The sequence below is a fragment of the Lonchura striata genome, chromosome 6 (assembly GCF_046129695.1).
Source record: "Lonchura striata isolate bLonStr1 chromosome 6, bLonStr1.mat, whole genome shotgun sequence".
Classification (NCBI taxonomy): Eukaryota; Metazoa; Chordata; class Aves; order Passeriformes; family Estrildidae; genus Lonchura; species Lonchura striata.
In genome coordinates, this window is record NC_134608.1 from 7305221 (window position 1) to 7321718 (window position 16498).

At 47.2% G+C, this 16498-nt stretch overlaps 1 protein-coding gene across 6 annotated transcripts in view; it reads left to right on the top strand.

Moving 5' to 3' along the window:
• Positions 1-2806: 2806 nt before the first annotated feature.
• The window catches only part of ZBTB1 (zinc finger and BTB domain containing 1), a 28365-nt gene continuing 14673 nt past the window's right edge, over positions 2807-16498 (top strand). The window contains exons 1-2 of one of the 6 annotated variants that reach the window (XM_021554529.3): positions 2807-3003; positions 13048-15546. In XM_021554529.3, the coding sequence (XP_021410204.1) occupies positions 13068-15203 (2136 nt within the window). In that variant the 5' untranslated portion in view covers positions 2807-3003; positions 13048-13067 and the 3' untranslated portion in view covers positions 15204-15546. Of the gene's footprint in view, positions 3004-3088; positions 3224-3540; positions 3677-3706; positions 3821-4154; positions 4522-13047; positions 15547-16498 lie in introns of those variants that run through there. The other 5 variants (XM_021554531.3, XM_021554527.3, XM_021554532.2 and 2 more) reach the window with 5 other exon arrangements.

Sequence of the window (16498 nt, forward strand, 5' to 3'; positions counted from 1 at the left end):
GCGCTGCCCCCCCGCGCTTCCTGCCGGGCCGGGCAGGGCCGGGCAGGGCCGGGATGGGATGGGCCGGGATGGGACGGGCAGGGATGGGCAGGGATGGGCCGGGATGGGACGGGCAGGGACGGGCAGGGATGGGCTTCTCCCGGGAGACGCCGGCGCGGCCCGGCGCTGCGGTGGGCGCGGCCCCTGCGCGGCTGCGGGCGGCGCTGCCCGCGCTGCTCGCCCGCAGCTCCTGTGCGAGGGAGGGAAGGAGCGTGGGGTTTGTGTTTTTTTTTGGAGGGTGCGTGTTTTGCCGTGCGTTGACAAAGGCATCAGCCTCGGCTGGGGGGGCTCGGCTTCTTAATCGCTGATTTGCTTTTGTGGTTTTTTTTTTTTTTTTTTTTGGGGTTTTTTTGTGTTTTGTTTTTTACAGGAAAAAAAAAAAAAGGAGCTTCCCCAGTCTGGCCGGGAATGGACGAGAAGATACGATCTGGCTTCCTCACCAATGGCAGCCTCTCTGTGCTGCTTTCACCACCACGAGTCCTGCGGACGAACCATTGCTCTGCCAGGCCTCCCGCAGTCGCTCGCTGATGTTAAACCCGGGGTTATTTTAGGGAGAGCAGCTGTGCCGGCTGAGGTGCCAGGCACGGGAGGAGGCACAGGCGGCACTCCCACCCTTGGCCGCGATTGCCCGGCCACCAGCAGCCCCTCCCGGGCAGGGATGGGCAGGGATGGGCAGGGATGGGCTTCTCCCCGGCGAGCCCGACCCCTCCGCTCTGGCACTCAGTACCACCTCCGAGGTGGATTTCCGATCAGTGTAACCAGATCGCGTTCTGAACCTGTTCAAACGTCCAGTCCATACAGCGTCCTGCTGCCACCACATTAATTTCATGTCTACAGGTTGTTTTTCCAGCTGGAAAAGGCAGTGAAAATGACTATTTGTGTGCTTTTGTCATGATTTTGGTGCAGTTTCCAAGATCTGTCACACCCACCTCCTCCATGGCGTCTCTGCTGACTCAGGGCCTCTGCAGAAGATCCTCATCATTCCTCTTGGTTCCCTCTCAGCATTTGATAGTTTGTAGTCCATTTTCTTTTTGCATCCCCATAGCTGCAATTCTTCAATATTTAAGGCAAATAATGCCCCTGGCCACCAGAAAACACCAGCTTAGGGGGCTGTTTCCAGGCAGCCTGAGCCTGGGTGGGTGATGAAGATGGGCTGAGAGATGACAGACCGTAGGCTCCAAAGAATTTTCATCCATGTGTTTGCTGCTTATCCCACTTACCAACACAGCTTTATCTTTTCCATTGCCTTATGTTTTGTTTCTTTAATTTTAAATATAAAGCTCACAGGACTCAGGGACCATCTTTCCCTCCTGTGTTTGCGCAGCAGCAGAATTGAGAGATCATGGAGCTGTAATCCTGCTGTTCCTATAAATATTAGTAGCCACTTTTCTTCCCCAAAAGAGGTTTGCAGTAGGTGGCTCAAGGTTTTGTACTCTGTTTTGGGTTATTTAACATATTTATTAACCTGCGTACAGAGCGAGTCGCTATTTGCAGGTGGCATGTTATTTATTTAAATGATTAATTATTTACATGTTATTTAGGTTGACTCTGGTCCAAAGAGGACTTTGAAGAGCTTCAGAGAAACCAGAGCCAAACTGATGAAAGCAGTGGTGAGGAATGAAATTTGGTGTTTTGCTGTAAAACACAAGCAATGATATCACTCACAGCCAATACAAAGTGACACAGCCTATGCTGGTGGGTCAGAAAAAATATCAGGACATAATCACAGCTCTCTCCATGGGTGTTTCTGCTCCCTCCTCCTCTCAGAAAATAATAATTTTAAAAAAATAGTAAATAGGAGAGGTAAGTGTGGTGGAAGGTCAGTTAAGAAAATGGGGGTGGTGAGAAAAGGGGGACAGCCTTGTGCCCCACTGGAGGTGGCAGGAGCTCCTGGTGTGATGCACATGGGACAGAGCAAAAGGCTGCACAAGCCCCTCATGGGTGCTCTTGGCTTGTGCTGCCTTGAGGTGTGTAAAGAGGTGGGGAGAAAAAGACTCTTGAACCATAAGAAAAGCAACTTTTCAGTGCGATTTGAAAACCTCTTATTTAACTTCCTATAAAACAGGAAAACCTACAAAGTAGCTGTAATGTGGGGGTCCCTCCATCTTCTGTGGGAGCTGGTGTCTTACAGCCACAGAGGTTTTTTCCCTTTGGCACTGCTATATACCCCTGAGACAAGGCTCAAGCAGAGTGAGAGGGGAAACGGGGATTTTTTAGACACATTCTGAAAGACGTTTTTAAAGCTCCGCTTTTATTCTGTAGTGGTTAGAAAATCCCCAGACAGACCCAGAAGGAAGGGCTGATCCTCCATTTGGAAACTAGGATTGTATTGTTGGGTTTGTCCTGTTTGCTTACACAGAGGAGGGATGCCTCCAGAAAACCTTCAGGGTCACTGAAGCAGGGATGGATGCTGGTACATTTTAACATTGTGACATTTTATTTTGTTGCCTTTTTTTTGTTGTTGTTGTTGTTAATTTTGCCATTTTCAATTTTGTAATAAAATATCTTATTTTGCTATGATTAAGTTTGTCACTTTGGCTTGTCAGGTACTTAAGAGGGATCTCAGTTGCAGCAACATAAAAACAATGGTATCTCCAGAAACTGAATGATGGAGTTGTGCGGATTAAACACTTACAATGCTTGTGCTGAAGAACAAATGTCACTCTAGGGGTGGAAAAGTCAAGTGGCAAGACCTGGAGGAAAGCCTGACCTGGCTTATGTTTTCTCTCAGAACTGCGGCAGATAGCAGGGGGGCCGGAAATCCCACTTACTCACATGGGATAGTTCCGGAGAAGCTGGATGTTGTCAGACAGGAGAGGTGCAGACGCTGGTGGGAAGAGGGCCTGGAACAGCTCCTGGAAGGATGAAAAAGAGCGCTGTTCTCGGGATCTGTGACGGAGCGTGGCGGTGGCTGCCGGCCCTGTGCTCCTGCATCACCGTGAAGCTCCAGGAGGGAGGGCGGAGGTATTAACGTGCGAAATTGCTGCGAGAAGGAAATACTTCCTCACGCAGCTTTGCAGTGGTTTTCTCGCAGCTGAGCTGTCCCACGCGGGGGCCGTGGGGCTGCGGGTACAGCGCTCCATCGCCGGGCACCCACACGGGTGACCGGAGCCTCCCCGCTGGCGCCGGCCACGGCTGCATCGGGGGGAACGCGGAGACTCCCCGTTCGCTGCGGCGAGCCCGGGTGCGCGGGGAAGGGGCGGACTGCGGGGGCCGGGAGAGCAGCGAGGCGGCACAGCCCGGCCGAGGGGTCCCGGTGGGCGCCCGCCGGCCGGTGGGATAAGCTAACGCTGCCCCGCCGGGGGACGGGGGGCTCCGCCGGGGGACGGGGAGGAGCCGGGCCGAGGCGGCATGCCCGGCGGCACGGGAAGAGCGGAGCGCGGCAGGGAGCCGCCCGCCGGGCCCCGGCATTGGCGGCGGCGCAGCAGCGCTGGCAGCGGCGGCGCCGGGAGCCGCGGCCGCCGAGGGGAGGGGTCCGGCTCCGTGCGGTCGCGGCGGAGCCGGCGCTGCGGCAACGGCAGCGCGGCGGGGCGGAAGTCCTTTGTTGCAGCCGCGGCGGCAGCGGCAGCAGCAGCAGCGGCGGGAGCGGCGCGGGCACGGCTCCCCGTCGGCGGCCGCCGCCTCTCCCCGAGCCGCGGTAAGCGGGGCCCGGGGGCCGCCGCCGGGACCCGGGAAGGAGGAGGCGGGAGGCGGCCGCAGCTCCGCCGGCGGCGGGAGGTGGGAAGTGCCGAGCGGCGGCGTGGCCCGGCGCGGCCCGCCATAGTGGCGGCGGCGCTGCCAGGTAGGGGCTTTCCAGCCGCGGCCGGTGCCTGGCCGGCGGCCGGAGCGGTGACCTTGCGCCCATGGCCGGGCAGGGCGCGGCGCGGAGCGGAGCGGCGCCGCGGGGACTGCGCGGGGGCTGAGCGGCGGCGCCGCGGCGGCGGCTCCGGTCGGGCTCGCTCCTGCCCTCCCTCCTGCCCTCCCTCCTGCTCTCCGGGGGTCGCGGCGGGCGCGCCCCACCCGCGGGGCGGGGGTCCGGGGGGATGCCGCGCTGGAGGGCGAGACGCGGCCTAGGGAGGTGCAGGGGCGAGAGGCGGGGAAGGGAAGGGAAGGGAAGGGCACCGCGCCGCCCGCGTGGCTCCGGGGCTCGAAGTCGCGGTAAACATCTCGAGTGCCGCTATCGCGCCTAGCCCCGGCCCCCGCCGTGGGTCCCGCCGCTTCTCTTCCTTTTGTCTTCACGAAATAAACGCCCCAAAACTTGGAGTGAGTTGCGGCAGTTCGGCGAAAAGCGGAGCGGAGCTGCAGCCCGGAGGGAATGCTCCACCCTGCCAGGCGGGAGACTTGGGTTTCACTCGGGGCTGGCAGTGCGCTGGATCGCCGTGGAGGCGGCTGGAAAGGAAGGGGAATACTTTTGTCACATAAAAACAAGCCCTGTGCCGCTCTGGGAGCGGTGTCGAAAGTCTGCTTCTTCAAAGGACTCCTCTTTTCTGCTCGGATAGAAAGGTAGTTGAAGAGAGTACAGGAAATGGGACTAAAAACGCTGTGAGTTTGGGGCTGGGGTTTTATTCCTCTCTATTTTTCAGGATTTTTGTAACTGAGTTTCTCAAGTTTTTCTCCTGTTCCAGCTGATACAGGAGTGCTGGTTCTTCTTGACACGTAGGTGTTGGTAAACGGGTAGCATGGCTTGGACGCTGCTTAATATTTGGGTGTTTACTGCTAGGTTGTCGCTTGCATTATTTCCCTCTCACTCGAGTATCGCAAGGTACAGCACGCACTGCAAAACTATCCGGGGTTGCAACAGTGCGGTGTTCCTTAGGCATTTAATTACACTAAACAAACATTCCTTTAATTAAAGGTGTTTGTGTAACATTCCTCATTACAGCTCTTGGAAAAACCCACAGAGCAGCCGTGCGCGGGGGGATGCGGGCTTCTCGTTTTTGCTGAATTACAAGTTAAGCTTTCATGGCGAGCAGAGAGGCGGGAGAGGCGTTGGGACCATATGGCCGTGGGGAAAACCAGCCAAACGCGAGCGGTTGCAGAGATTTTCCTAGGCAGCAACAGCAAAGCGAGTTGACAAGATTGTGGAGAGATTTTTGGATGACTGGCCAGAAAACCTAAGGAGTAACAAGTAGTATTAGCTGTACTCTGCTGATGTTTGAGGTAGCAGGGAACCAGCACCGCTGGGGGGGTTGGATGCAGGTAATGAAGATGTGGGTTGTTGCTGGGTGGGAAGCTCAGAGAAGTAATAGAAGCCACTTCTTCCTAGTAGCCAGAAAGTTTTGTGTGGAATAAGATCACAGGCTTAACAGATGCTTCAGCTCTGCTTGCACAAGTCTTCATCAGACTCAACCACTGTTGTCACTGGCCCAGGAATTAACAGCGATTACATTGGGAGTGCTCATGCCAACCAGGGATTTGGGTTTTTAGATGCTTTCTTGCTTGAATGTCAGTGGCTGCTTCTTTCACAGATTTCTGTTCTTGCTGACAGTGGAAAGCCCTGAAAATCCAGGATGGACAAAGCTGCAGTAGGTATTTACCTGCTGGATGGAAATAGAATAGCTGCTCAGAACTGAGATAGTGAAAGTTTCCTGATAAATACCCGGCGTCCTTTCTCTTTGTTGTTACAGCTGGGCCTCTTACTAGAGTTATTCTGGACCTGCACACATGTACAGTGAGAAGCCATGTGTTCATTTTTCAGTCTGGGCAGTGGTTCTCCAGCAGTTGCATTATTCAGCCCTGCCTTTGCTTGGGAATGGTAAACGCCCTCACCCAGAGAGTTCTGCTGTGGACACAGTGTGTGGGCACAGCAGCTGACATCATTTGCATGAGGACCGTTTATATCCTCAAATTGGTCTGGTAATTTTTAATTTCTGCACACAGTGTCACTGCAAAACTCCAGAATTCACTGGCTGTTGCTTTTTCTTCCCCATATTAGACCTATTTCATTGGATGGAGACCCTAGTAGCCTTATTTTTATTTTTAGTATGCTGAAAGTAAAATGTGAAACACTTAAGACCAGGAAGAGTCAAGAAGAGCTGTAGTCTGATCTGTGTGTCACAAGTTACCGAGCTTTGTTCATGTGCATCCAGCAATTTGTTACACAGAAGTGCAGCCTGTATTTAGCCAAGGATCCTTTCCTGGAAGGCACCTGTGACTTCATTTGAGGGTCTCAAGATGTGGTTAAGGCACCAAGATGCCTCCAGAAGTTGAAAGTTGGTGTAACTCAGAGAGCCGAGATGAAAAGGCTCACCTTTCTGCTGCACAGCATAAATTGGGTGTCATAGTTTTTCCCCACTAATTGTTTCTTTTAAACATATCATTACCGTGTTGCCTGACAACTGTAAAGGTGCCAGATAAAAGATAACTGTGACTTTCTAGAGTCAACCTTTGCGGCTAGTAAGTTACTTTAAAGGACTGCATAAGGTCTCTAGGACTTCTACTCCCTAGATCTGATCTAAAGTTGTTTGACGTTGAGATGGAGCTTTAGCAGAAACTCAGTTTTCTTATTTTTTTCTGTCAAGCTGTATTCCTTGTCTTTCAAGGAGTGCTCTGACCTAAGACCACGCAATGTATCTTAACTAATTTTCAGTTAGCAGTTGAGAAGCATAACTTGCTAAAATTCGATGTCTGTTTCTCATTTGTGGGCATGGATGCTGAATCAGCAGAGAGCTGCTGGCTGAGCAGTGGGGATCAGGGAATCCAGGAGCTCTGACAGCTCATGCTGGAGGCCTTGGAGTGTCTTCCCCTGGTTCGAGTGCCATGAAACTTGTTCCTGTGCATTGTGCAGGAGTCTGTTTGAAATGAGTTGATTCAGCCACGGGGATGTATCTGAAGATGAGTATCTGCCTCATTGGAATCATCTTCCCAACTGGCATGCCTGAAAAGCAGGTGATTGGAAAGGCTGAGAGAGGAGGATAAATTATACCTTTAGTCCTTCATAGCCTGGATAATGGAGCTTAATTAACCATTTTCCCTGGCAGTACATGTAATTCCAATAGCTGTTTTAATTTATGATCAAGGCTATGCTTGTCATGCAAACTGGTGCATACTCACTGTTGAGGTGGGTGATTGTCACCTGGCCCCAAGTTCTTTGCTGTTTCTTCAGTGTTTGTGTAAACTGAGGCACCCAGAGCAATCTCTATGGCTTCCTACTGAGTATATCTAGGCAAAAAGTTGTAGCCTGTTGACAGCTCTGTGGTCAGTGCAGGAGCAGAACACAAAAATTCTTGGGCATTGCGTGGAGAATTTGTACATGTTCTATAGGATTTTCTGCAGCATGAAAAGGCTATCATTTAGGAATCTAGGCTTTTTGGTAGGTCAGACCCATAATGGCAAAATTAGGGGGAAGAGTTCTTGGGAACCCACACCAGGGTGGGGTATGGAGACAGACGGTGATGGGAGATTTGCTTTCTGATCCCCGTGTGCTTGTTTTTTGGGTAACTGGGTGTTGTTTGCTTGAGGTTTTCCAGTCTCATTTTCTATTAGCACCAAATTCTCCACTCATTTATTAAACTTTTGTCCAGCCTGTTCCTGGTTTCCAAAGAAAAGGAGCCAGTAACTAAGCATGTAAGCGCTGTGTTTCTGCCTGCTCAGCAGTGGAAATGCTGGGTTTTGAAAACCACCTACTAATTTTAGGAGCCGAAAGGCTCCTGAATTCTGAACCTTGTGGTATGTCTGTTTTAAAGACAGAGAAGTTAGCCAGAGCTTCACTACTTCTTTGCTTGAGTACTTTTTAAACTTCTTTTGTTTTAAAACATCTCAGAAAACTTTTGAGTGTGAGGAAATGATGGCATAGAGCTGTAGTAAATACCTCTTTTTTCTTGTTAGCAGACTTAAAAACAACATAATTGGTTAGTGTAGTAGTGCAACTTAACCTTGTTCATGGTCACATCTGAATAGTATCTAAGTGGTGCTTCATAAGAAAAGTCTGTTGGCACACAAGTAGCTTGAATCAAAGCTTGGCTGTGTAAAAATAAATATGTACTAGGGAAATAAAATGCATATGCTGACTTGGAGTTTGAAAATCAGAGTGAAAATACCCAAGTCAAATACCTTCAGTTTTCATTTTCATATCAGATGCTTTTCTAGCACATTTTTTCAACCTCTGCATCATTCAGGATTGCTTCCAACGTGGCCTCTGCTTCATTTACCATACAAATCAATCACTGCTGGAGATGGAGTTACTTGGGTTCCTTGTGGACTTGTGAGGTTGGTGCCTCCAGGATTTGGATGCTTCACAAAGTGTGCTAGTCTGCTGGGCAAGTGGCTGGTGATTCTCTTATCTTTGAAAAAGAGGATCAGAAATAATTAAAATCTTTGTATTGACAAACTCATCTGTATGGAGCTTTAATTTTCCAAGATACTTGGTGTTTAATACCTACAGATGATAGCTCCCACTGGCCTCAGCTGCCACCAGTGGTGTTTACCTGTGTGATAAATTGGACATCCAAAGAATGCAAGCCAGGCTTATGAAAAACAACCAAACCAGAAAGGTTGAAATTACTTGTCCTGGCATTGACAGCAATGGGATGATGTTCTCCAAGCAGTGTTCATTGCTGTGAGATTCTTCTTTTTGTCCCACACTTCCCATTCACTTCACATCCTCCAAATGCTTGGCCAAATGAGCAGGGATTGTCTTGTAGTGCTCAGATCCAGGCTTGGACAGATCCAGAGGATGTGCTGAGTAAGGGAAATTTTGGTAAGAGGGATGGAAGAATATACTTTGATACGTACATAATATATGTATATACCTTGAATGTTCTGTAAAAAGACCTGTTTTCATTCTAATAGCTCATTTTTTTCCCTAAAGCAAACTTCAAAAATAGTTTGCAGTATTGATCCACCCACATGAGTGATAAATGCATATTGCTGCCATTTTAGCAATTAAAGTAACAAAGTAATGATAAATTCCCATTTTCTGAGAGCTTGCTCTTGTTGGGAAGGAGTTTGTCAGCAAGCCTGTCATGCTTGTTAATGGCAAAGGGATGGCAGGATTGGCAATTTGGGGTTCCTGCTCTGAATGCATGAATGCTGCAATTGTTTTCCACCTACTCCCTGGAAAGAGCTTGTCTGTGTTTTTTACCCCTTCTGCCCTTGGCCCTGCAGCCTGGCTTTTCCCAGCCCCTTGCCCAAGTGGCTTCTTCCCTCCAATGTTTAGACCCTCATTGCACCCACTTTTAATTCCCACTGCTGCATCCTAATCCCTTCTCTTGGCACAGCACCGTGCTCCCAGCCTGCGCTTTCCTTCTCTCCAGATTTTCAGAGGTTTTCCATCACATCCTTCTTGCATTTCCCAATCTCCCTGTGTTTTCCCTGCATCCCCTCCTGGCTCTGGCTCTCCCTCTGTCAGAACTGGGCATCTTCTCCATCAGCTACCACAAGTAAGCTGAGACCTCGTGGAGAGTCGTGCTGTGGAGCAGTCTCCAGGAGGCTTTGCTGTCAGCTGTGACATTTTGGAGGTGGCACAAAGAATCATGGAATGGTTTGGGTTGGAAGGGATCTTTAAATGCCATCTAGTCCAATCCCCCTGCAATGAGCAGGGATTTCAACAAAATCAGGCTGCTCAGAGCCCAGTCCAGCCTGGCCTTGAGTATTTCTAGGCATGAGGCATCCACCACCTCTCCTGGCAACTTGTGCCAGGGTCTCAACACCCTCATAATAAAAAATTTCTTCCCTCTATCTGAATCAACCCTTTTGTAGTTTAAAACCATGGCAGAGCTCTGTGCAAAAGGGGGTTTCACTGTGGATGGCTCAGGCAGGCCCTTGTTTACTAAGCAGCTGCAAGAGGATGAAATGTTCTCTGCCAGGCTGTAATCTGAATTTTCAATAACTAACAAAAGTCTTAAGTGGGAATAAACTGATAATTTGTATCTTATCCCCCTGAAGCATATAGTTTGTCAAAATTCAGGCAGATTTTTATATCGTGACAACATATCTAAGACATAACACTTTCTCCCACATAAAGTGGCTCCTCAAAGATTTTGGAAGAGAAACTTTTAATTTCTAAATGAAAAAAAATAATAATCTTCATACATGAAAAATTTTTCTTAGCCTCATTTTTGGAACCATTTTGGCTGAGCTTTTCTGTGGAGGAGGGAAAAAAAAGTAATCAGTCCAAGGTTTCAGAAGGAAAGCTGTGCTGTTGCTGGTTGAAATGTGTCAAAATTTTAAATAGCCTGACACAGGCTCTTGTGGTGGGAAGTTACATCCAGCAGGTTCATACAGCATCCAGAGGGAGGATGCCAGGACTTTCATTAATATAAATAACCTCATACACTCTGTTTTAATACCTACATGTAGTACTACTGTGGTCGAGACCAAGTACATGTCAAATCCAAAACCTTGCCCTCCTGCTCGAGCAGCCTCATGCTCCACCTTTTTTTCCCTGAGTGGGTCAGTGCCAGGAGGTCATTGTTGCACGTCAGGATCCACGTGCTGAAAGCTTTACAGGAGTTCATCTGGCAAAAGGAGAAATACCTTTTACCATTTTCAAAGAGGAAGACTTGAAAAAGGCGAGTTTGTGTGCTGTCACTCGTTGTTCCCACCAGCTGGAAACGACCCCATCTGCAGGTGCCTGCAGAAAATTTGTGACCACCTGTTTTGTACAGGCTAACTGTTTGTATTGCTGTTTTTCTATTGGAGGACACAGTGGAGTATATCTAGTGTAAAAAAACCACAATTAAATAAAACGTTTTGAACTTCCCACTTTATGAAGATGGGGAAGTTAACATGAGCTGTCCTGAGCCTTTTCTTGTTGTGTTGGCAGCTCACACCAAGAGGCCAGTGGTGCATCAGTGGCATCATCTAATTTTCTCATTGGTTTTCACTCTTAGAATGTGGAAGTTGCAGTTAATTCTTTATCATTATGCAGCTGCCATTCTTAATACAATAGATTAAGTTACATTTAAGCATCTAATGAATTGCCTCAAATCCAAAACACGTTACCACTTGGAAGAATATGAAGTGCACTTTTATTATTACTTGATGTCAAGAGCCTTACTGTTCTTCACAGAAACATCTGAAATCACCCAGTGACACAGATGATAATCAGTTTATGTTGAAAAGATGTGGAATTGTTTCAGAGGTTCTCCTACTTTCAGAGCCACTGCCCTGAAAGTTAGTACAAAAAGAGATTAATTCCATGCAAGGAGTTGTATATCTTCAGTGGACATCACTGGGCCAAACCAATCTGAGAATTACTATGGCAGGGTGCTAGCCTGGAGTTCTGGGTGTGGAGGGTTGGGTTGAGAGGAATGGAGCAGCTGCCATTCAGATGCTCATTGTCACTGTAGTTCAACCCAAATCTCAGGGTTCCTGTTGCCAGACAAGATCTTGTGCTGGGTGATCCATAGGAATTGCTGTGTGAGTTGGCAGTAGGGAGTATTGCTGGGTGGGGTGAGCATTTTCTTTTCTCGAGAACTTGGGAGCCTTACTGCTGTGGCAGTCCTTTGTGCAATGAAGAACGGGGACTTAATTCTAGGTTTGCTGCTTAACAAGCCAGGCAACGCCTATGACTTGCAAATTCAACACTAATTGTGGAATTTAATTTCTCTACCCATTTTTCCCCCTGGGAGATGTAAGCTATTAGGAAAATAAGAAGAAAAATGGAGCATTTGTGTGTGTATTGTGTTTAAATTTTGGGCAGTTGAAAGAGTGGTTGCAAATCAATCCATACATTTCATTGAGTCATAAAATGCCCTTTAGTATATATTAGTTGTACTTTATTTGCACAAACCTTTTACAGTTATTTGCATTGTTTGCAATAACCTTTCAAAATGTTAAGAATCCTCATTACTGCTTTATGTTTTTAATTTCAAATAGGGTGTTCTCTATACCCTCTTCTGGTTCCTCACCCCCTCAGCCTGTGCAGTTAGAACAGCTTATGTATATCAGTAAAGGTTTTCCAAAGTGAGTTGTGACTAGGTGTTGACCACACTTGGGGAGTTTGTCTTTATTCAAACACACACATCCTGTATACAGTGCATTTTCTTCTGGATAATTTTTGTTAACATGAACCATGATGTTTTCTTCCTCTTTTCTTGGGGATGAGTTAGTCTTTCCACTTAGAGCAACCCTCAGCACTGGCAGACCAGTCTTTGCCAGGGCTTCATTTCACCGTGGCTCCACCTCTGGCTCGCTGGCTCTCTCAGTTCTCCATTGCTGAGTTTTTCTTTGTCCGGTTTCCCATCTACGTGTTCTGGTTACATCTCGGCGCTCTGAACGAGTGGTTTTGAGAGCAGTTGGAGGCACGGCGTGCACCACTTCCTGCCTCTGCAGTCCCTGTGGCTGTCACGCAGCTCGCCTGGTCACCATCTGCAGCTCTGGGCTCGAACGTGGGACGTGCCACCGCAGCCGGGCTGCCCTCCGCTTCTGAGAAGGCGTTGGAGTTCGCAGTTCCTGGTTTGCAGGACGCCTTGCAGAGAAGGTTGAGATGGTCCCTCAGCTGCCACAAGGAGCAAAATGTGTGGAGTAGCTTGCGTGGGTGCTCTGTTGTCTCTTAATTTTTTTTAATGGGGAGGGAAAGACCAGTTTGAGCCTGGCCTAGTTTCCAGTGTGTGTTGCGTCATGTGCCCGTTGGACTCACAGGTAAAAAGGCAAGTTGAGACTGAAGAGTGGTTTCTGACAGCCAGCTTACCTTGTATAGGTGTTGTCCTGGGGCCATCTTACAGAAGTCTGCCCTGTGAAGTTTTTGAAGTTCTGCATTCAGAATTCATATATGAAAACCTTGGCTGTAGGACTTGGAGATGTATTTGCTAATTTATATTCTAGCAACTCTGACATGTGTGCTGGTTATGTTGATTAGTTTACTAGCCTTGTAAGTCTAGTGGTGAGCACATGAAATTATGGATGTTTTCACTGGCATCAATATTCGTAAGTAGTTACCAGCAGAGATATCCAGACAGGAAGCTGTGCTGCAGACTGTCAGAATAGGAAGATCTAGAGAGAAGAGAGATGGTAGTTCCTCCCTACGTTGAAGTAGGCTTTGGGTTTTGTGCTCGTGATTTAACAGATACCTTTTTCTTTATGCAGGGCTGTAATCGAAGTACAAGATGGCAAAAACCAGCCATAGCAACTATGTCCTTCAGCAGCTAAACAAGCAAAGAGAGTGGGGCTTTCTGTGCGACTGCTGCATCGCTATCGATGATATTTATTTTCAAGCACATAAAGCAGTCCTTGCTGCCTGCAGCGCCTATTTTAGGATGTTTTTTATGAACCATCAAAACACTACAGCTCAGCTGAATCTAAGCAACATGAAGATTAGTGCTGAATGCTTTGATCTTATTTTACAATTCATGTATTTAGGAAAAATTATGACAGCCCCTGCCAATTTCGAGCAATTTAAAGTGGCCATGAACTATTTACAGCTCTATAACGTACCTGAGTGTCTAGAAGATATACAGGACACAGACTCATCTAGTTTAAAATGTTCATCTCCTGCTTCTAGCACCCAGACTAATAAAATGATATTTGGTGTGAGAATGTATGAAGATGCACTTGCTAGAAGTGGCAGTGAAGCAAACAGGTGGGGCATGGAGCCACCAAGTTCAACGGTGAATACATCCCATAACAAAGAGCCTGAGGAAGAAGCTTTGCACCTCAACAGCTTCCCTGAGCAACTGTTTGATGTCTGCAAAAAAAGCACCACGTCCAAATTCTCTCACACGAAAGAGCGCGTGTCACACTCGCGCCGGTTTGGAAGGAGCTTCACCTGCGACAGCTGCGGGTTTAGTTTTAGCTGTGAAAAGCTACTGGATGAGCACGTGTTAACATGCACCAACAGGCATTCCTACCAAAGTGCCAGGTACTACAGTGCTGAGAAAATAGACTTTAGTGAAAAGAACTCTACTTCTAAAATGATTTCCACACAAACAGAAAAATACAAGGGGGACTCGAACCATGCTGCGGACGATTCATCGTCTCCCGTGTCAAACATCACAAGCAGAAAAAGCAGCACTGTTGCCTCTGAGACATCAGGTGAAGAAGGAAGTAGAGCCTCTGAGAGGAAGAGGATTATCATCAAGGTGGAGCCAGAGGACAATCCTACAGACGAGCTGAAGGATTTTAATATTATCAAGGTGGCAGATAAAGACTGCAATGAGTCTTCTGACAATGATGACCTAGACGATGAACAAGAGGAGCCGCTTTACAGATACTACGTCGAGGAAGAGATGAGAGAGAAGAGAAATGCTCGGAAGACTCTCAAGCCTCGTTTATCCATGGATGAGGATGAAAGAAAGTGTTTGAAAAGTCCACGGCACCCTAACAGCAAGGCTTCTTCAGTGCAGGAAGATGTGGAGAACGCTCCCTGTGAACTTTGTGGGCTAACAATCACTGAGGAAGATCTGTCCTCTCATTATTTATCCAAACACATAGAAAATATATGTGCTTGTGGCAAGTGTGGTCAAATACTGGTCAAAGGCAAGCAGCTACAGGAGCATGCACAGACCTGTGGAGAACCCCAGGATCTGACCATGAACGGGATCAGAAATTCTGAGGAGAAAATGGACTTGGAAGAAAACCCTGAGGAGCAGTCAGAAATAAGGGACATGATGTTTGCAGAGATGCTAGAGGACTTCAGGGACAGTCACTTCCAAATGAACAGCCTTCAAAAAAACCAGTTATACAAGCATTCTGCCTGTCCTTTCCGATGCCCTAATTGCGGCCAGCGTTTTGATACTGAAAACCTAGTGGTTGAACATATGTCCAACTGCCTGGAGCAAGATCTGTTCAAGAACTCCATGTTGGAAGAGAACGAGAGGGATCACAGACGTAAGCATTTCTGCAACCTTTGCGGGAAAGGATTTTATCAGCGTTGCCACTTGCGGGAACACTATACCGTTCATACCAAGGAAAAACAGTTTGTTTGTCAGACATGTGGGAAGCAGTTCTTAAGAGAGCGCCAGTTGCGGCTCCACAATGATATGCACAAAGGCATGGCCAGGTATGTCTGTTCCATTTGTGATCAAGGAAACTTCCGAAAACATGACCATGTACGGCATATGATATCTCACTTATCAGCTGGAGAGACTATATGCCAGGTCTGCTTTCAGATATTCCCAAATAATGAGCAACTGGAGCAGCACAGGGATGTTCATCTGTATACATGTGGAGTATGTGGAGCAAAATTTAATTTGAGGAAAGATATGAGATCTCACTATAATGCCAAGCATTTGAAAAGAACATAAGCATAAACATACTGTTAAAGCATTAAGTTGGCAGCAGAGAGAACACCAAAGCAAAGTATAGTAAAAAAATTTGAAAAGGAAAAAAAAAATTGAAAATAAGTCTCTTTTTTATTATTTTTTTAAGACCCTCCTAACCATAGGTGTCTATTTAGGCTCATTAAGTATAAAGCTTTGAAAAGCATCATGTGTTTAATTATTACATTTTCACTGTTTCCTAATACCAGTTTCTGTTCTTAATTTTATTGTTTTACTACGTAGATATACAAATCATTATTTTTAAACTGTAGATTAAAAGCACAATGTTACCCCTTCACTGACTGCTATTAAACAGTTCTCGGATCCATGTCCGTAAGATGAGTGCTTTAATATTTCCATGTGTTGTTTCTTCATGTGAAAATTTTAGATGCCAGCGATTAATGTGCAAGAGCATAATTGTTTGTAATCCCCAAATTGATTTTCAAAATTAAAAAAAAAAACCCAAGCCAAACCCAAACCAGCAATGCCAAGAAATAATCCTTTGGGATCTGACTCTGCTGCAGGGGCAGAGCTGGCTGTCCTGGTCCCCTGCTTCTTGGCTTTGTTGGAAGGTGCTTCCCAGGGGTGAGAGCACATAGGCTCAGTTAACCCTTGCAGGCTCGGGCTGCTGTGCACAAGGGGGAAGGGAATTAATGACTCTCGGGATAACCGAGGGGTTCCAGCACAGTGGTCGTTTTCCAGATGGGAAGTCCTAGCAGAGCTGTTCAACTGATGTTGGCCTTTCTTTCACTGTCTGTACCTCTCTGGGTATATTTAACCTGCTTATCCTAATATACAAAGAAGGAGTGGCTATGGTGGGTTGCTAGGAATGCAGTATGGCCATGTGCACTGAACACTGTATTTTCAGCCTAGCTGTGAACTGTGCCTTGCTGCTTGTGTTGGAAAGTTAAAAGCAGGGTGAGTGTGGAGATACTCCCATTGCTTGGGACCTTAAGGTTTTTTTGCTTCTTGTTTTCATGATACTTTATGAATGTTCTGTTTTTCAACAAGAATATAACAAGAAAAGACTGCAGAGTTTGCTTAATAAATGTAAAGATATTTTATGCCTTTTAAGATTTCTTTCTGATTTTAGCAGAGCCCTAATCTGTGCAGCTTGTCTCTTAATTTAATTGAATTTAAAAATCCTGCTAAGTACCAGCTGACACCAATTCAGTGAGGCACTTTGGCCTTTGAGAGAGCAACTGGCTTTGACTCTTAGGCACCAGCTGTCAAAACGTTTGTTAAGTGTGTGATTTGTGATGGGGTAGAGGAAAAGATCC